This window comes from Marmota monax, unplaced genomic scaffold (genome assembly GCF_021218885.2).
Source record: "Marmota monax isolate L192 unplaced genomic scaffold, Marmota_monax_Labrador192_F-V1.1 WCK01_AAM20220418_F8-fsc00014, whole genome shotgun sequence".
NCBI lineage: Eukaryota > Metazoa > Chordata > Mammalia > Rodentia > Sciuridae > Marmota > Marmota monax.
Window position 1 is genome coordinate 14,668,982 of NW_026695222.1, and position 15,841 is coordinate 14,684,822.

Here is a 15,841-nt window from a genome sequence, read left to right on the forward strand (position 1 = left end):
TGGCTTTTTTTCAGAGGCTTAATGCTGCAGACTTCATGCAGTGGTAGCTAAATGGTGAAGGCTGATAGCCTTGTTGTTTCCAGCTACCAGCATTAACTGAGTCTTTGCTAACACTGCAGTATGTAATTTAATTCTCAAAGAAGCCCAAAGCATTCATGTCCATTTAACAGATGTGATAAAGAACAACTATGGCCAATAGATATAGCTTTAATAAACGGCAGAAACAAGATTCAGATGCAAACTCGGATCCCCAGAGATTCGGTCTTGGCAGTATATCAGGATCCTCCTTTAAAACCTACTTCCTATTTTCCCACACCTCTTATTTATCTGTTAAAAACTAGACTTGCTAGCTGGGCATGGTGGTGCCTGTAATCCCAGTGACTCCAGAGGCTGAGGTGGGAGGATTGCAGGTTTGAGGCCAGCCTCAGCAATTTAGGGAGACCTTGTTTTAAAAAAAAAAAAAAAGAGTGGTATTTTGCCCTTGCCTTCACTCACCAGTATCTATTCACCCCACCTCCTCATACACATTTTCTTATCTTTTTTCAAACTTATTTTTTAGTTTTAGGTGGACAAATCTTATTTTTATGTGGTGCTGAGGATCAAACCCAGTGCCCCATGAAAGCTAGGTGAGCACTCTACTACTGAGCCACACCCCAGCTCCACATACACATTTTCTGCCGGTTTGATTGAGAGAAAAGAAAGCTAAAAACTAGCCATATGTATCTTAACAGATTTCATTTGTATTTCTAACAGTTTTAGACTTTTTTCCCTATCATCTTGAAATATACTTTATATGATTATTTGTTTATTTATCTATTTTTATTTTTCTGTTTGTGTACTGGGAATTAAACTCAGGAGTAGTCAACCACTGAGTCATATCCCCAGCCCTATTTTGTATTTTATTTAGAGACAGGGTCTCACTGAGTTGCTTAGCACTTGCCGTCCTCTTGCCTCAGCCTTGTGAGCTGCTATGATTACAGGCATGTGCTACTGTGGCCCACTTGAATGATTATTTATGATTTCTTTTAGGGTCAATACTCTGTCTGCCAGGCTCATTATAGATTCCTTAATTTTTCCCAGACCTGCTTGAAAACATGTCCTCTATTATAATGGTTTTTGTTGTTGTTGTTGTTATATAAATGACAACTTTATTTATAATTATTTGACATCTATTTCTTTTTTTATTATTTTTAGTTATATATGACAGTAGAATATATTTTGATACCTCATACATATATGGAGTATAACTTCCCATTCTTATAGTTGTACAAGATGTAATATACTGGTTGTGTATTCATATACGAACACAGGAAAGTTCTGTCTGATTCATTCTACTGACTTTCCCATTCTCATCCCCTCTTTCCTTTGTGCAATCCAATGAACTTCTACTCCCATCCCCCCACCCCCCCAATGGTTCTTAATCCTTACTTAATTCATCATGGAACCCACCTCTCTTAAGCAAATATATTTCCCCTTTTGCTCTTCTAAAATGAACTTCATGGATACTGTAGCCTACTTTAAATCCATAATTTTAGGATCAATATTCTATCATAACTGTAATATGTAAGAAGTTATTACATTATTAAATGTGTTTGTGTTCAGACATGGCTACACTGGAAAATAAGATGAAATAAGCAGATTCTTACACTAATGCAGAACCAATATGAATATACCTGTAAATTCAGACTGATGGTGAGAGTGTTTTATTAATGACTCAAAGACTATAATCAGTGTGTTACTGTCTGTAACATGAGTTTTTCAAAATAGTGTTACTTCTTGATTTGGTGTACCCTTGATTCACAAAATCATGGTATTCCTAGAAATTTCAATGTTTATTTGGGTCGGGCTATAGCACAGGAGTAAAGCATTTGCCTAGTATGCATGAACCCCTGGGTTTAATCCCTAATAACTAACACACACACACACACACACACACACAGAGTAAAAAAGAAATTTTGGTATATATCAAATATTGGTGATACACTGCTGTTTCCATTATACAGTCTAGTTTTAGTGGTTAAGCAGTTATATTGTATCACTTTTCTGTCAGCAAAGTATCATCTGAAATTTTTATTTTTCCCACTATGTTGGATATGAACTGCTTTCTCAGTGAAGTTTTTATTTTTAATAAAAATAAAAACTGCTTGTAAGTGTGGAGTATTTTTTCAAGTTTATGATATTAAAGTTTTTAAGATTGTGTATGTTTACTTGGCAGAATTTAATTCTACTGTATTCTTCCCACTCTTCATATTATTCTTTATTTTCTAATAGGTCTAAATGGAGGCTATCAGGATGAGTTGGTAGACCACCGTTTGACAGAAAGGGAATGGGCTGATGAATGGAAACATCTTGACCATGTAAGAAGCTTAGCATGTTTAAGTTCCCTAACTTTTTATTACCGTTAATTCTTAATACTACCGACAGTTCATGTATGCTTGAAGTGAATATAATGAGAGCCATGAGATCCTTTCTTTTAATTAAAACTCTCCACTACTCCCTCAGCTGGAGAGCTACGGAGTCACACTCAGCTCTTGGTAGGATGATCTCTTCAGTTTATGAACCAGGTGATCATATAGAAAATGGTTGAAGCATAGGCTTATGAGTTTACGTTCCAGTTTTTCCCTCTTCCTGCCTTCTTCATCTCAGTAAATTGTTTTACCTTTGTTAGCCTTAGTTTTTATATATACATAAAAGAATTCAGCATTATTTGAATTCACAGTAGGGTTTTACCAATATATAACATGGTTACTATTGGGCCGGACACATAGAAAGTGTTAATTAAGTAAATGGAACTCCTCCAAATACAAACAATAATTAGTAGTGTACAGAATGTAAGCTTGGGTTCTCTTTCCCTTTGGAAGAATTTTCCTGCCTTAAAAAGGGAATAAAATGTGTAGTGCCTGTTTGAAGTGGGCATATTATAGTTTTTTCTCCTTGAGCAATCATTGTTGCTGATCCTTGTGTCTCATATTATTATAGAAATCTCTAGTTTTATCACATGACTATTTATTTAGGCAGAGACTTAATATGGTTTAATCAGTTTTTAAAGCTTCATGTTATAATGAGATTGTATGGTTACTTCAACTTGGAAGAACCCAAAAAACAGTTTTTTTTAATCCAAAAAAGTAATACAATATCTGCTGCATATTGATATTTCAGTCAACGACTTACAACATTTATGATCATCTTCCCACAAGATATGTCACCTAGGGAGGTTGTAACTGTCTTAGTCTATGGAAGTATACTCCATGATGTTCACACAACAGAATTGCCCAATTACATATTTCTCAGAACATGTCCCTATCATTAAGCAACATGTGACAGTACTTAAATTATGTGTTTTGTGCTGTAGGCCTTGTGTATTCATAGTATAACAACTATTTACATCACATTCATATTGGATTAGGTATTTATAAGTAGTCTAGAGTTAATTTAAGATATATGGGAGGATATGCATAGATTATGCAAATACAACCCTATTTTATATAAAAGACTTGAATGTCTATGGCTTTGGTATCCACTGGGTTCCTGGAACCAATCCCACATAAATGTGTAAGGATATATATATTGTGTTTGCCTGTCCTCAATTTTCAGTGTACATTGTTTGAATTTCCTCATCTCAGCCTTACTTTCTCTCTCGGTCAGGCCCTGAATTGCATTATGGAAATGGTAGAGAAAACAAGGCGCTCCATGGCAGTTCTGAGGCGCTGCCAGGAATCTGACCGTGAAGAACTCAACTACTGGAAAAGACGATTTAATGAAAACACAGAGATGAGGAAAACAGGGACCGAGTTGGTCTCCAGGCAGCACAGCCCTGGGAGTGCAGATTCACTCAGCAGTGGTAAGGGCAGAGTCTGACGGAACTCAGAGTAAACATCAGCCTTTGGATTCCACCTAATATGCCAGATCTGTTCTACTTTAAAGAAAAGTGGTACTACACTGTGGAGTTAGGGAGAATTGGGTGACTATGAAGAGTAAAGGAAAAAATATGTGAAGTGCTGGTACTTGTCATATTCTAAGAATGTTCATTCTTCCTCAGAGAATGAGAATATTTTTTATTTTGTTCTTTTCCCCCTTCCCATACCACACACACACACACACACACACACACACACACACACACACACACGAGAATGATCAAAGAGTGGTTGTTAAATTCAGGCTTGCTGAATGTACTATCCTGTCAGGAAAAACTGTCTTTTTCCTTCTTGTGCTCTTCACACTACAATCACCACAAAAGATTTCTCCCCATCAGCAAAAAAGCGGTCCTGCAGCAGTGGAGACCCACTGACTGTCCTCCAGTCCAATTCAGTTCTGACACTGTCTACCTGGAGGTACTGTCAGGTACCACATGTTGGGAGCTCAGTCCCCAACTTGTATCACCTCAGCCTTACATGCCGGGAACAGGCCCCAGGTTGCTTTACCCATGCTTCTGACCTCTTGGATATAAACCAAGCTTCCCACAATTCCCTGCTTGGATTCTTTTATTTGGATGGGTGGCTTGTGGAATTCGGGGGAACAGATTTCTTATAAAGTATATTACAGAGGATACAGATGAAGTGACATATAAGGAAGGATATGGGGGAAGGGACACAGAGTTTGCATGCCTTCTCCAGACCTGCCATCTTTCAGCAATCTCCACATGTCTGGCTAACTGAATGTGTTCTGAAGTTCTCTTAGCCCTGACCCTTGGGGGTTTATGAAGTCTTCATTGTGTATCTAATGCCAGTGGACTGGGTGGGGAAACCCAGCAACTCCTTCTCCAACATCCTTGTCTTCTTTGCAGCAGCTCTTCCTTCAGGGCATGGGGCAGGACCTCTGTAGAATGAGGAGTATCTACTAACCAATTATCAGACAAGGTGGTTTAGAGAATTTCCTTATGGCCAGCTCTAACAAAAGTGGGGGAAGAACAGAGTTATTCTTGTGTGCATATCATAATAACAACTGTATTCTCGTGCCATCACTTTTATTTCTCAGAGTAACCTAGAAAGTGTTCGCCTCATTTTGCCTCCTCTTTTCCCCAGTACCTTATTCAGGAAAATAAAACTATCAACCACTTCCTGGTAGCCTTCCACAAAAGGTTTGGCTATACCAAACTGGATTGTCCCATCTCACGTTTTCCCAGCCTGAAGCAGCAGAGACAAGATAGTTCTTCTCTCAAAAATAATATTTAAGAAGCCAGAGTTATCCCCCAAAATGTTCCTTTACTTTCACCCAGTAACTGAAAAGGTACCCTATCCACAGGCACAGCTAAATGACAGGCCATCTGTGATCACGCTCTTTACCCACCCACCCACTTTTAAGTTCCCAAATGTCATCGGGGAGAACAAATTTCTTATGACAGACCTAGCACATTCCAGAGAAGACAGCTGTTAGTCTCAAAAAGACTGCAACTTGCTGAGACAGAGCCAGAATTAATATCATGTGTCCAAATGCTCAGTGGCTAAAAGAGCCCACTCTCCCACCCCACCAGCAGCCCTATCTCTTGATCCAGCCGTGGATTATAGCACCATTACGTGTATGTGTAGCACAGAAAGATATCAGAATATTTGTACTTGTGTGATTCCTTTGATAAAAACATCAAAAACAGACAAATCTAACCCTTGGGTCTCCCTCACGATCTACACCCTTAAAAATATTCATGATAACAACTTGCAGAAACTGCTGAAATTCACCTTCCAAACTACATGCCTTCTATCAGTGAGTGAGTGTGTGTGTGTGTGCACATGAGCTGATGTAGAGAGCAAAGTGGCCACAGTCCTGAGAGGTGGTGTTCTCAAGCCAGAATTTCACGTCTTGGTGGTGTCTAAACATTGCTTGCTGTGCATTACCAATACTCCTCCTTCTAGCTAGATTGACTATATTTTCAGTTTTACCTGGGGTGGTCCTAATTTAAATCTGTATCCTGTCATCGTTATTACTAATATTTTCCTCTCAAAAAATAAGATAATTTGGAACCAATTTAACCAAGTGTAATCCCAGAAAGTTGGGAGACTGAGACTGGAGGATCACAAGTTCAAGTCCATCCTTGGCAACTCATGAGAGGTCCTGTCTCAAGATGAAAAACATAAAAAGGGCTGGGAATATTTTTAGTGATAGAGCACTCCAAAAATAAATAAATGAAATAAAACACATATCTCTCATCTGAAAACTTTGAGATTCACAGTATTTTCAGGAACAATTTTGTTCTAACAAGTGATTTATTTTGATAATTTACCTAAGGATACATAAATAAGTGCAAAAATCATGAAGAAGAAAATTCTTACAAAAGTAAGATGAGTGGTTTCCTCTGACATTAATGGAGAAGACATAGCTAGTGCGCTCTTAATGTGTCTTGTCAGCAGTTGTAAGGACAGGGTTGCCAGTCTATCTGGCATCATTTTTACACATTGCTTTGGTTTACCTGCCGATTTTTCATTAAATTTCACACTAATGTTTTTATGAACTTGTGAACCATCTAATAATTTTCAATTTTAAAAAATTTTAGGCTCTTTCTCCCTCTGGAGGCGACTCATGGTCTCCCTTCAATGTGTATATGTATTCCTTGCTTTACCCCCAAAGCTCACTCTTGAGATAGCTCACATTCTCCCTTGACTGGGGGGGGGCGGGGGTTAAAGGACAGAAATGAATCTTGCTATCAGTTTTTCCTCAAAATGAGTGTCAGCCTGTGTATTTTCTACAGGTCCTTCCTTAAAGGGTTCAGGGACCCAAGAATCTGAATATATCTGTTCAATGAGACCAGTAATCAGGCAAGATTGGATAATTGCCTATAGTTAAGACCATAGTAGATAGTCTCAGCCACTTTTTGTAACTTTTTTGGTACTGGGGATTAAACCCAGGGGAGCCAATGAGCCAAATTCCCAGGCTTTATTATTTTTCTATTTTGAGACAGGATCTCACCAAGTTTCTGAGGCTGACCTCAAACTTGCTATCCTCCTACCTCAGCCTTCAGAGTCCCTGGGATTCTAGGCGTTCACCACCATGCTTGACCCATGTAACTTTTTAGTGGCATGCATGAGGAGTTAAGGGTGAGCAGGCTCCAGAAGTGAGCCTCTAATATGAAAGATAGAAACGAAGTAATAAGACAAAAGTGGCAGTTGATAGCAGTTCTTCAGAGAAAAGAAAACTTAAAGAAATTATTATTATCATTCATCGAGGAAAAAAAGAATGTTAGAAGAACTACTCAACTCATACTCCAAGTCACAAGTTCCAGAAGGAGTGTACAAAAGAGGCAGAGGGCTGGTGTTGTGGCTCAGTGGTAGAGCGCTTGCTAAGATGTTGAAGCACTGGTTCAATTCTCTGCACCACATAAAAATAAATAAATCTTTAAAAAAAAAAAAAGGCCAAGAAGATAGAGTACTAATTGAAGTAATTCCAAAAATTAGCCAAGATCTGAGAGATCTAGGTTGAACCAGTATTGGGGTAGGGGCACAGACTATTCATTTGTAATCACTTCTGAAGAAAGTCATTTTAACATAGTTCTATACTTATCCTGGTATTGTGGTACACACCTGTAATTCCAGCTACTCAGGAGACGAAAAGCAAGAGGATTGCAAGTTTCAGGCCAGTCTTGGCCACTTGGCAAGTCTGTCTCAAAGTAAAATAAAAGAACTGGGGATGAAGCTCAGTAGTAGAGTGCCCTGGAGTCAATCCCCAGTAACCAATCAACTATTTTTTTTGTTGGTGGTAGTTTTTAGAACCAGGGATTGAATCCAGGGGCGCTTAACCACTGATCCACATTCCAAACCCTTTTTATTTTTTATTTAAAGACAGGGTCTTGCTAAGTTACTGAGACTAGTTTTGATCCTCCTGCCTCAGCCTCCCCGGCTGCTGGGATTACAGGTGTGTGTCACCACACCCAACTCACCTCAGTTTTAAAAATGGCAAATTTTAGATTTATTTTATCCCATCGCCTTTGCACAGGACACTAAACCTAGGGCTCCGATAAGTTCTCTTATCACTGATCTAGAGATCCTCTGTCCTATACATCTAGGGGGTTAGCCAGGGGTGCCCTGCTGCTGAGCTACTATATCCTCAGTCTTTATTTTATTTATTCATTCATTCATTTATTTTGGTATCAGGGATTGAACCCAAGGGCACTTAACCACTGAGCCACATCCCTAGCCCTTTTTATATTTTTATTTTGAAACGGGGTCTGAGTTGCTTAGGACCTCACTAAATTGCTGAGGCTGATTTTGAATTTGGGATCATCCTGCCTCAGTGTCCTGAGCCACTGGGATTACAGGTATGTGCCACCATCTCCGGCTCTATTTTTTTTTTTTTTTTTTTTTTTTAAAGAGAGAGAGAGAGAGAGAGAGAATTTTTAATATATTTATTTTTTAGTTATCGGTGGACACAACATCTTTGTATATGGTGCTGAGGATCGAACCCGGGCCGCACGCACGCCAGGCGAGCGCGCTACCGCTTGAGCCACATCCCCAGCCCTCCGGCTCTATTTTTTATATTGAGACTGGGTCCAGGCTGGCCTTGAACTTGGAGTCCTCCTGCCTCAGCCTCCTGGGTAGCTCAGATAACAGGTGTTTGCTACCACACTATACATTTTTTAAAGCTCAAAGAAAATAATAATGGTCGGTTGTTGACAGCATTAAATTAATTAGAACACTTTTTTTTAAGTGAGGTCCTAAGCAATTTGGTGAGACCCTGTCTCAAAATAAAAAGGGCTGGGGATGTGGCTCAGTGGTGAAGTACCTGGACTGGGAAGTAAGGATATAGCTCAGTAGTAATCGCTCCCCCCAATCCTCCAGTTTCAATCACCCATACCACCAAAAATATATGTGGACAGAATGCTTTTACTTATTTTTATGCAGTGTTAAGAATTTAACCTAGTGCCTCACATGTGCTAGGCAAACACTCTGTGATGAGTCACCCTCTACCCATGTCCTTCCTAGTGAATCACAGGGGTGTCTTTTGGGCTTAGCACTATTTTAGACCTGCACCTTTTCTTTCTTCTCTTTATTTTAAATTTTGAGACAGGGTCTCACTAAGTTGCGAGGGCTCTCCTCAAGCTTGATCCTCCTGCCTCATCAAACTGAGTAGCTAGGATCATGGGTGTGTGCCTTCATCCCCAGCTCTCTATATTTTCTTTTGAAAAAAATTTTTTTGTAGCCATAAATGGATAGAATGCCTTTATTTGTTTATTTTTATGTGATGCTAAGGATGGAACCCAGTGCCTCACAACATGCTAGGCAAGCGCCCTGCCACTGAACCCCAGCCCAGCCCCCTCTGTGTATTTTCTTTACTACTTGTTTATTTTTTCCCCTCCCTTAGTTTAGTTCACAAGCATTTTAAGAAACTTTAAAAGGAAACCACCTTAAATTATATACAGAGATTCTGAGTTGCCAAGAAACTAAAGCTATCCTTCCTGACATCTACAAATCAGAGCTAGAGACCTGTGTGTGCACAAGGGGAGAGAGTTAAATAGAAAATGGAGACACAGAGACAAATGTACATATATCTGTGGGCTTATCATCTCACTGTTTATTAAATACTATTAATATTTGATATTATTTCATAATCTGATTTTCCTTTATCAGAAATTTTTTTGGACTAAGGCAATACATTTTGAGTCTAATGAATGAAAAGTCTAATAAAAATCTGTTTCAGGGCTCCGAGTGATAGCTTAGAGGTAGTGATAGCTCACATGATGCCCTGAGTTTGATCCCCATCACCACCAAAAAAAAAAAATTGTGTATGTTTCATAAAATGAAACTGCTGATTAAAAGAGCTTCTGACCCTATATTCTTTATTTTTCTTTTGTAGATTCTCAGCGGGAATTCAGTAGTAGACCAGGAACAGGATACGTACCTGTGGAGTTTTGGAAGAAAACAGGTATGTGTCTATCTGCTTAGAGCCTGCATGAACTCACTAGTTTGTATAAGCAGGGAACACACACTGGGGGAAAGGTTGGTGACTGGCTGTCTGGTTGTCTAGAAACTTCCCCTGGTGGAGCTCATGGCTCTTGCTTCTTCCCCCTTCCACTTTGTCCTGGGCTGCCTGTCATGTTTCTTTGCAGGTCAGGGGTTTGGGATAGCTCCCTCCAGGTTCTTTCTCACCTTTCTGTTGGATTACTCTGAGGCATGAAATAATGAGCTCTTCCCACCCTTTTGATATAAATTGAATTCATTTCTGCCTGATCTCCTTGCTAGCATCACACAGTGTGTTCACACTGCTGCCACATTCACTCAATGTTGCTCTTGGAGCAGCCCTTTAATCTCTCTGTTCTTCAGATAACAAACAAATGGACAAAGGCCAGGGGTGGTGGCACTTGCCTGTAATCCCAGCAGTTTGGGAGGCTGAGGCAGGAGGATCTTGAGTTCAAAGCCAGCTGCAGCAATTTAGGCCCTTAGGAACTCAGTAAGACCCTATCTCTAAATAAAAAATACCAAAAAAAAAAAAAAAAAAGGGCCTGGGATGGGGCTTAGCTGTTAAGTGACCTTGGGTTCAATCCCTGGTACCAAAAAAACAAATGGATAAAAGATATGAGTAGACAGACAGATTATGCTATGGCAAATACAGATCAACTTACTGTAAAATTTTTTCCTCAATAAGCAAGAATGTGCATGATAAATGAATCCCAATAAATTAGCACCCAAAATCCTTAACGCCCAGTTATAGACAAAATTTTCGAGATAATTCCTCAGTTTTATATAAAAAGTCAAATGGTCAAATGTTACCAACAGTTATTACATGCTGATTCTTCACTCCCATGCTTTTGAATGTTTCCTTCCAAAACCAAATTATCCAGACTAAACACAAATTGTAAGTGATAAAGAAACTGTTTTTATGGGGTGTTGTTCAGTGATACACCCTCCATCCCCTACCAAAAAGAGTGTTTTTTGTAGATTCTTGAGGCAACCTGAATATGGAGAATGCCAAAATATCTATTCACTTATAGTTAACTTATAGTTTGATACCACAACAAAATAAAAATTTAAAATGATTTAGAAAATTTCATGCAATTGGAAATGGGAAAATGTATATCACCGTCATAATAAGTGGGATATAGTTGTGGGAAATGAAGATAATCATAAGAGAAAGATGACCATGGAAGGATTTCCTTAGGCATCTAAGTTATGTAGTCTTTTTGTTTGTTTGTTAAGGAAAGAGGTTTATTGCTTTGCTAGCAAAGGAGAAACAGGGACTCCTGTCCCAGATGTTGTGATTCTGCTCATCCAAAGAACTAAAGAGGTTACTCAAAGGCTGCATTCCATGTGTTCTCTGTTGGACTTATAATTCACTGGTTAATTTGGAAAATTACCAGTTTCTGAGATCTTCTGGTGCCATCCCCAAAGTCTGGATTACTTCATTCCTATGGTGGGTGTGTACTCAAGGACAGATAAATCTGTCTAGGAGGGGAAGAACAGTAATCCTATTTCCCTTGAGATTAGGGATGGGGAAAGATTAGAGAGGAGCAGGGAGAGAAGAAAAGAAAGAACAGGTCCATTTTAAAAATAAGTCACAGTGGCAGAGCCATAAGGACTATATTCAGAGCATAAAGTGAATCACTATTATATTTCCTGTCAATTTCTACATTCCATTTCTATGGAAAAATAGATGCCAACATCTCCAAGCTGCTTCCTGCTGAAAGAGGGCTAAGTTGGGGGAAGTAACCCAAAGTTCTTGTTCCCTTTTTGGTTGGGGAGGGTTACTGGGGATTGAACTCAGGGACACTCAACCACTGAGCCACATCCCCAGCCCTCTTTAGTATTTTATTTAGAGACAGGGTCTCACTGATTACTTAGTGCCTCGCTGTTGCTGAGGCTGGCTTTGAACTCACGATCCTTCTGCCTCAGCTTCCGGAGCTGCTGGGACTACAGGCCTGCACCTGGCCAAAGTTCTTGTTCTCTGTCAAGTGGGGTGTGGACAGTTAAGGGCATTTGGCATCAGAGCAGTCCAGAGGTTCACGGTGGCAATGGCAGGTGACTACAAGGCATACATAGTGCAGGAGTTGTGCAGATAGCCAAGGGTTTTGCGACTTTACGGAGTTCGATTTCCTTTTTCTCAAAGTGGACCATGATGGAACAACCTGTACCACTCAGAAAGCAGTTGTGTAGTCTGTGGACTCATGCGTGTGGAAGGTCATTCACATTCACATTGGAGATTGAGGCTCAGATGCATAGAACATATGTCATTTGGAGTGTCCACTTATGGAAACCAAGCCAGGGTAGTGGAGATGGGAGGAAGTCACCAGGTGGCGTGATGGTGACTGGACAGGGTTTAGAAGCCTAGGGCAGTCTACTTAGATCTGTATCTTCAGCTTGTTTCTCTGTGGTGCTCAGTATCATGTCAACAACTCTGCCTCCTGGTCATTTATACCTGGCTCTCCAGAGACACATCAAACCATCTCATTTGCCTCCACACCAGCTTCTTACATATCACCCATTTCATTGCATAACACTCCCATCTCTTTTACCTCCACTTCTAGACCCTTTAGTGCTACCAACCTTTGGCTCTTCCCTTCCTGGGTGCCACTTGCTCTATCAACTGGATGACTGCCACAACCTGTCAGTTGCAGAGAATCCTTTAAGGGGTTCACATTTCCTTTAGAAAATAAGGCCAAGTAAGGCATGCAAAACTTTCCAAAATCTCATTTCCACCTGCCATCTCAACCAGAGCACTTTGAGAGTGGGGCGTTGATACTGGGGATTGAACCCCCAGGGTTCAATATACCACTGAAGTACATCTCCAGCCCCTTTTTATTTTTTGAGACAGGGTCTTGCTAAGTTGCTGAAGGTGGCCTTGAAACTTGTGATCTTCCTGCCTCAGCCTTCCAAGTTGCTAGTATTTCAGGCGTGTACCACTGTCTGGGCAGAGCATGTTTTTTTGATCCTTCCCTCCCACTTTTCTCCTTCTAGCCTTTCATACTGACATACATGATGGCACCTTAGCCACCATTATACTTGATAAGAAAAACAGTTCTGAGGTGTGGACAATGTTCTGTCTCCTTTGTATCCCCAAACCCGCCACAGTAGGTACCTCCATATGCACACCCAAAAAATTATTGCATGAATGGACAAGTGATTGTAAGAATGAATATACCTACATATGCCATGTGTTTACCCCTGTGAATCTTGTCTCTGCTCCATCTTTGGAAATGCTGTGGGGTGGGGGGAAAGATTTCTTGACCAGTTGATTTTACTGTGACTTTCTTCTAGAAGAAGCTGTGAATAAGGTGAAAATTCAGGCCATGTCAGAAGTACAGAAGGCCGTGGCTGAGGCTGAGCAAAAAGCCTTTGAAGTGATTGCAACAGAGAGAGCGCGAATGGAGCAGACCATAGCGGACGTCAAACGACAGGCTGCGGAGGACGCCTTCCTCGTCATCAACGAGCAGGAAGAGTCGACCGAGGTCAGCGCTCTGTTAGGGCCTGGGGCTGGGCATTTCGGGGAGCAGCTCTGCCTGCCTCAATTGCTGGGCAGGAAGACAGAGTTCACTTGTGGACAAGACTAGAATTTTTAGGCAATACCAGAACAGTTTTATTTCTGTTTATTTATTCACTTTAAATTATTGTATTGTATTTACACACACACACACACACACACAAAACCTCATTATAGTTACTTTAAGTTTTGAAAACTTATCCTAAGGGTAGAGTTTGTGTCATTGCTTGATAATGATAACTGACTTGAGTGGACTGACTGGGTGTCAGAAACCCAGCCATGTAAGTGTGTTTTCTTTTTGGTCCTCACCGTGAGCATGGAAGGTAGGTATTATTGAATCCCATAATCTGTAGATGCAGCAGTGGCTCAGGGAATATAACTGACACCCACAGTGCTGAGGATAAGTACAGGGGTAAGAAAGGGCAGGTTCTACTTGAATCTAGTTTTTTATAAATAAAACTTATTATGGATGGAAGTGACAGATTGGGCAGACTTGCCCAGTGCCCAGGACTTACAGCCTACAACTTGGTGATGCTTCTGTGTAACAAGGACAAACATGAAAAAAAGGGAGGGGTGGTATGGCAGAAACTTAACAGTCCCAAAAGTGGTTTTAAATTAAAGTACTTTTTTGTTTATTTAAATGTTCCAATTCAGTGTAGCAAGGCCCAGCATTGCACTGTGGGAATGAAAATGCCTAACTGTCCTGTCACTGCGGCAAAAGGAGTAAAAAGCCTTCTGGTTCTCTTATAGTGAAGATACCAAGTATGAGACTATAGTTCCTGTAAACCTCTCTCTTTTCCTTCCCCACTCCTACTTTTTCTATAGAATGATTCTTGAGCGATAATATTTATTTCTGTTCCCTGTGTTTAATTCTGTATCCTTAACTATTTATATCAATATATACATCTGCCCGTATTTATCTACTTTTATATCTATGTTTATCCTTAACTGTGTCTGTCTCCAAAGACGGAATGTGGCTTTTGGCTAAGAACATGGATTCTGAGTCTGGACGGCCTAGCTATAATCCCAGCTGTCCATTTAGAGGGTTGTGCTTTTAAGAAGCTATACTCTTAAACAACTCACAGAGTGGCCTGTAGGTGAGGGGTAGAGCAGCTTCTATCCCAGCAAACTTGCTTTCCAAAATAGGAGGGGAATAGAGGGCCTAAGCTTTGGGTGAGTTTTCACTGACCAGAAAGGCCAATTCTCTTGGGACTTCATCCCAGAAAATTCTCCTTAAAGTTTATCAAGTATCTGTACCTTCTCTTTTACCTTGTGAGAAACTGGTTGGTATGAGGAAGCAGACTAGAGGTTAGGAGCCCTGAGCTCCAGTCCCAGCTTCCTTCACACTAGCAGTGTACCCTTAAGAGTGAGCTTCCTTCTGTGTACAGTGGATATAGTAGCGCCTTCCTGTTGGCCTGGTAGCACTGTGCAGGTAGAAAGGACTTTGTTGTGTCATTAGTATGTAAGCTTTGACCGCTCACACAGCACAGCCCCAGACCCCAGCTTCCCTGTAGTGCCTTAGGTTGAAGGGACAAATGAGAGGTCCCCTTGTCTGTATCATAGGACATGTTCTATTCCCAGCCTGGGTCTCCTGGCAAACATAATGGGCTAGCAGGCAACAGTAAAATGGGGAATTCTTTCCCCTGTGAGGATCGCAGTAAGGTCAGGGAGGTTCCACGGCTTCTGGAAAGCACCAGGTGGTTTTTGTGGACCCTGGCCCTCACTTGGAGTAATGCTGACATAAGTGATAGCCCCCATTTGACAATGGAAATTCTGGAATCATATTTATGATTTCCATGACCAGTAACTTGGAAGGTTTATAACCTTGCCCCATTAACCACAGAGCATAATTTGGCTAAGTCCTAGAGGTTAGGAGCCCTGAGCTCCAGTCCCAGCTTTCTTCACACTTGCAGTGTATCCTTAAGAATCAGCTTCTTGCCTCAAAGCTATAGCTGAAGCTGATTTGAAGGGTGACTACAATAAGATTTGGGGTTTTTTTTTGTTTTGGGGTTTTGTGTGTGTGTATGTGTGTTGTTTGTTTGTTTTTTGTTTTTACACTGGAGGTTGAACCCAAGGTGTTTTACCACTGAACTATATCCCCAACCCTTTATGTTTTTTATTTTGAGACAAGGTCTCACTAAGTTGTGAGGCTGGCTTCAAACTTTCTATCCTGCTGCCTCAGCCTCCCAGGTTGTTGGGATCACTGCCTTATGTCTACCTCGCCCGGCTCTTTTTGTTGTTGTTTCATTAGGGTCTTGAGCCCAGCCTGGCTCAAACTCCTGGGCTCAAGCTGTCCTCCTGCCTCAGTCTGCTGAGTCGTCACGCAGCACCACACCTGAGTTTGTCTCATATCTTAAAAAAAATAAACCCCTCTTAGTCAATTCAGGGACAAGCCCAACAAGGGAAAGAAAACGGGAAACTGTCCTTGTCACCCTTGGCTGCT

General features: G+C 40.7%; 1 protein-coding gene across 7 annotated transcripts in view; it reads left to right on the forward strand.

Annotated features, from left to right (window-relative positions):
* Cbfa2t2 (CBFA2/RUNX1 partner transcriptional co-repressor 2) overlaps window positions 1–15,841 on the forward strand; it is a 143,731-nt gene that overhangs the window by 121,121 nt on the left and 6,769 nt on the right. For 6 of the 7 annotated variants that reach the window (XM_046433611.2, XM_058575693.1, XM_058575690.1 and 3 more), the window contains 4 exons: window positions 2,272–2,357; window positions 3,646–3,841; window positions 9,781–9,849; window positions 13,176–13,366. In XM_046433611.2, coding sequence (XP_046289567.1) covers window positions 2,272–2,357; window positions 3,646–3,841; window positions 9,781–9,849; window positions 13,176–13,366 — 542 coding nt within the window. The remainder of the gene's footprint in view (window positions 1–2,271; window positions 2,358–3,645; window positions 3,842–9,780; window positions 9,850–13,175; window positions 13,367–15,841) is intronic. The other variant, XM_046433612.2, reaches the window with a different exon arrangement.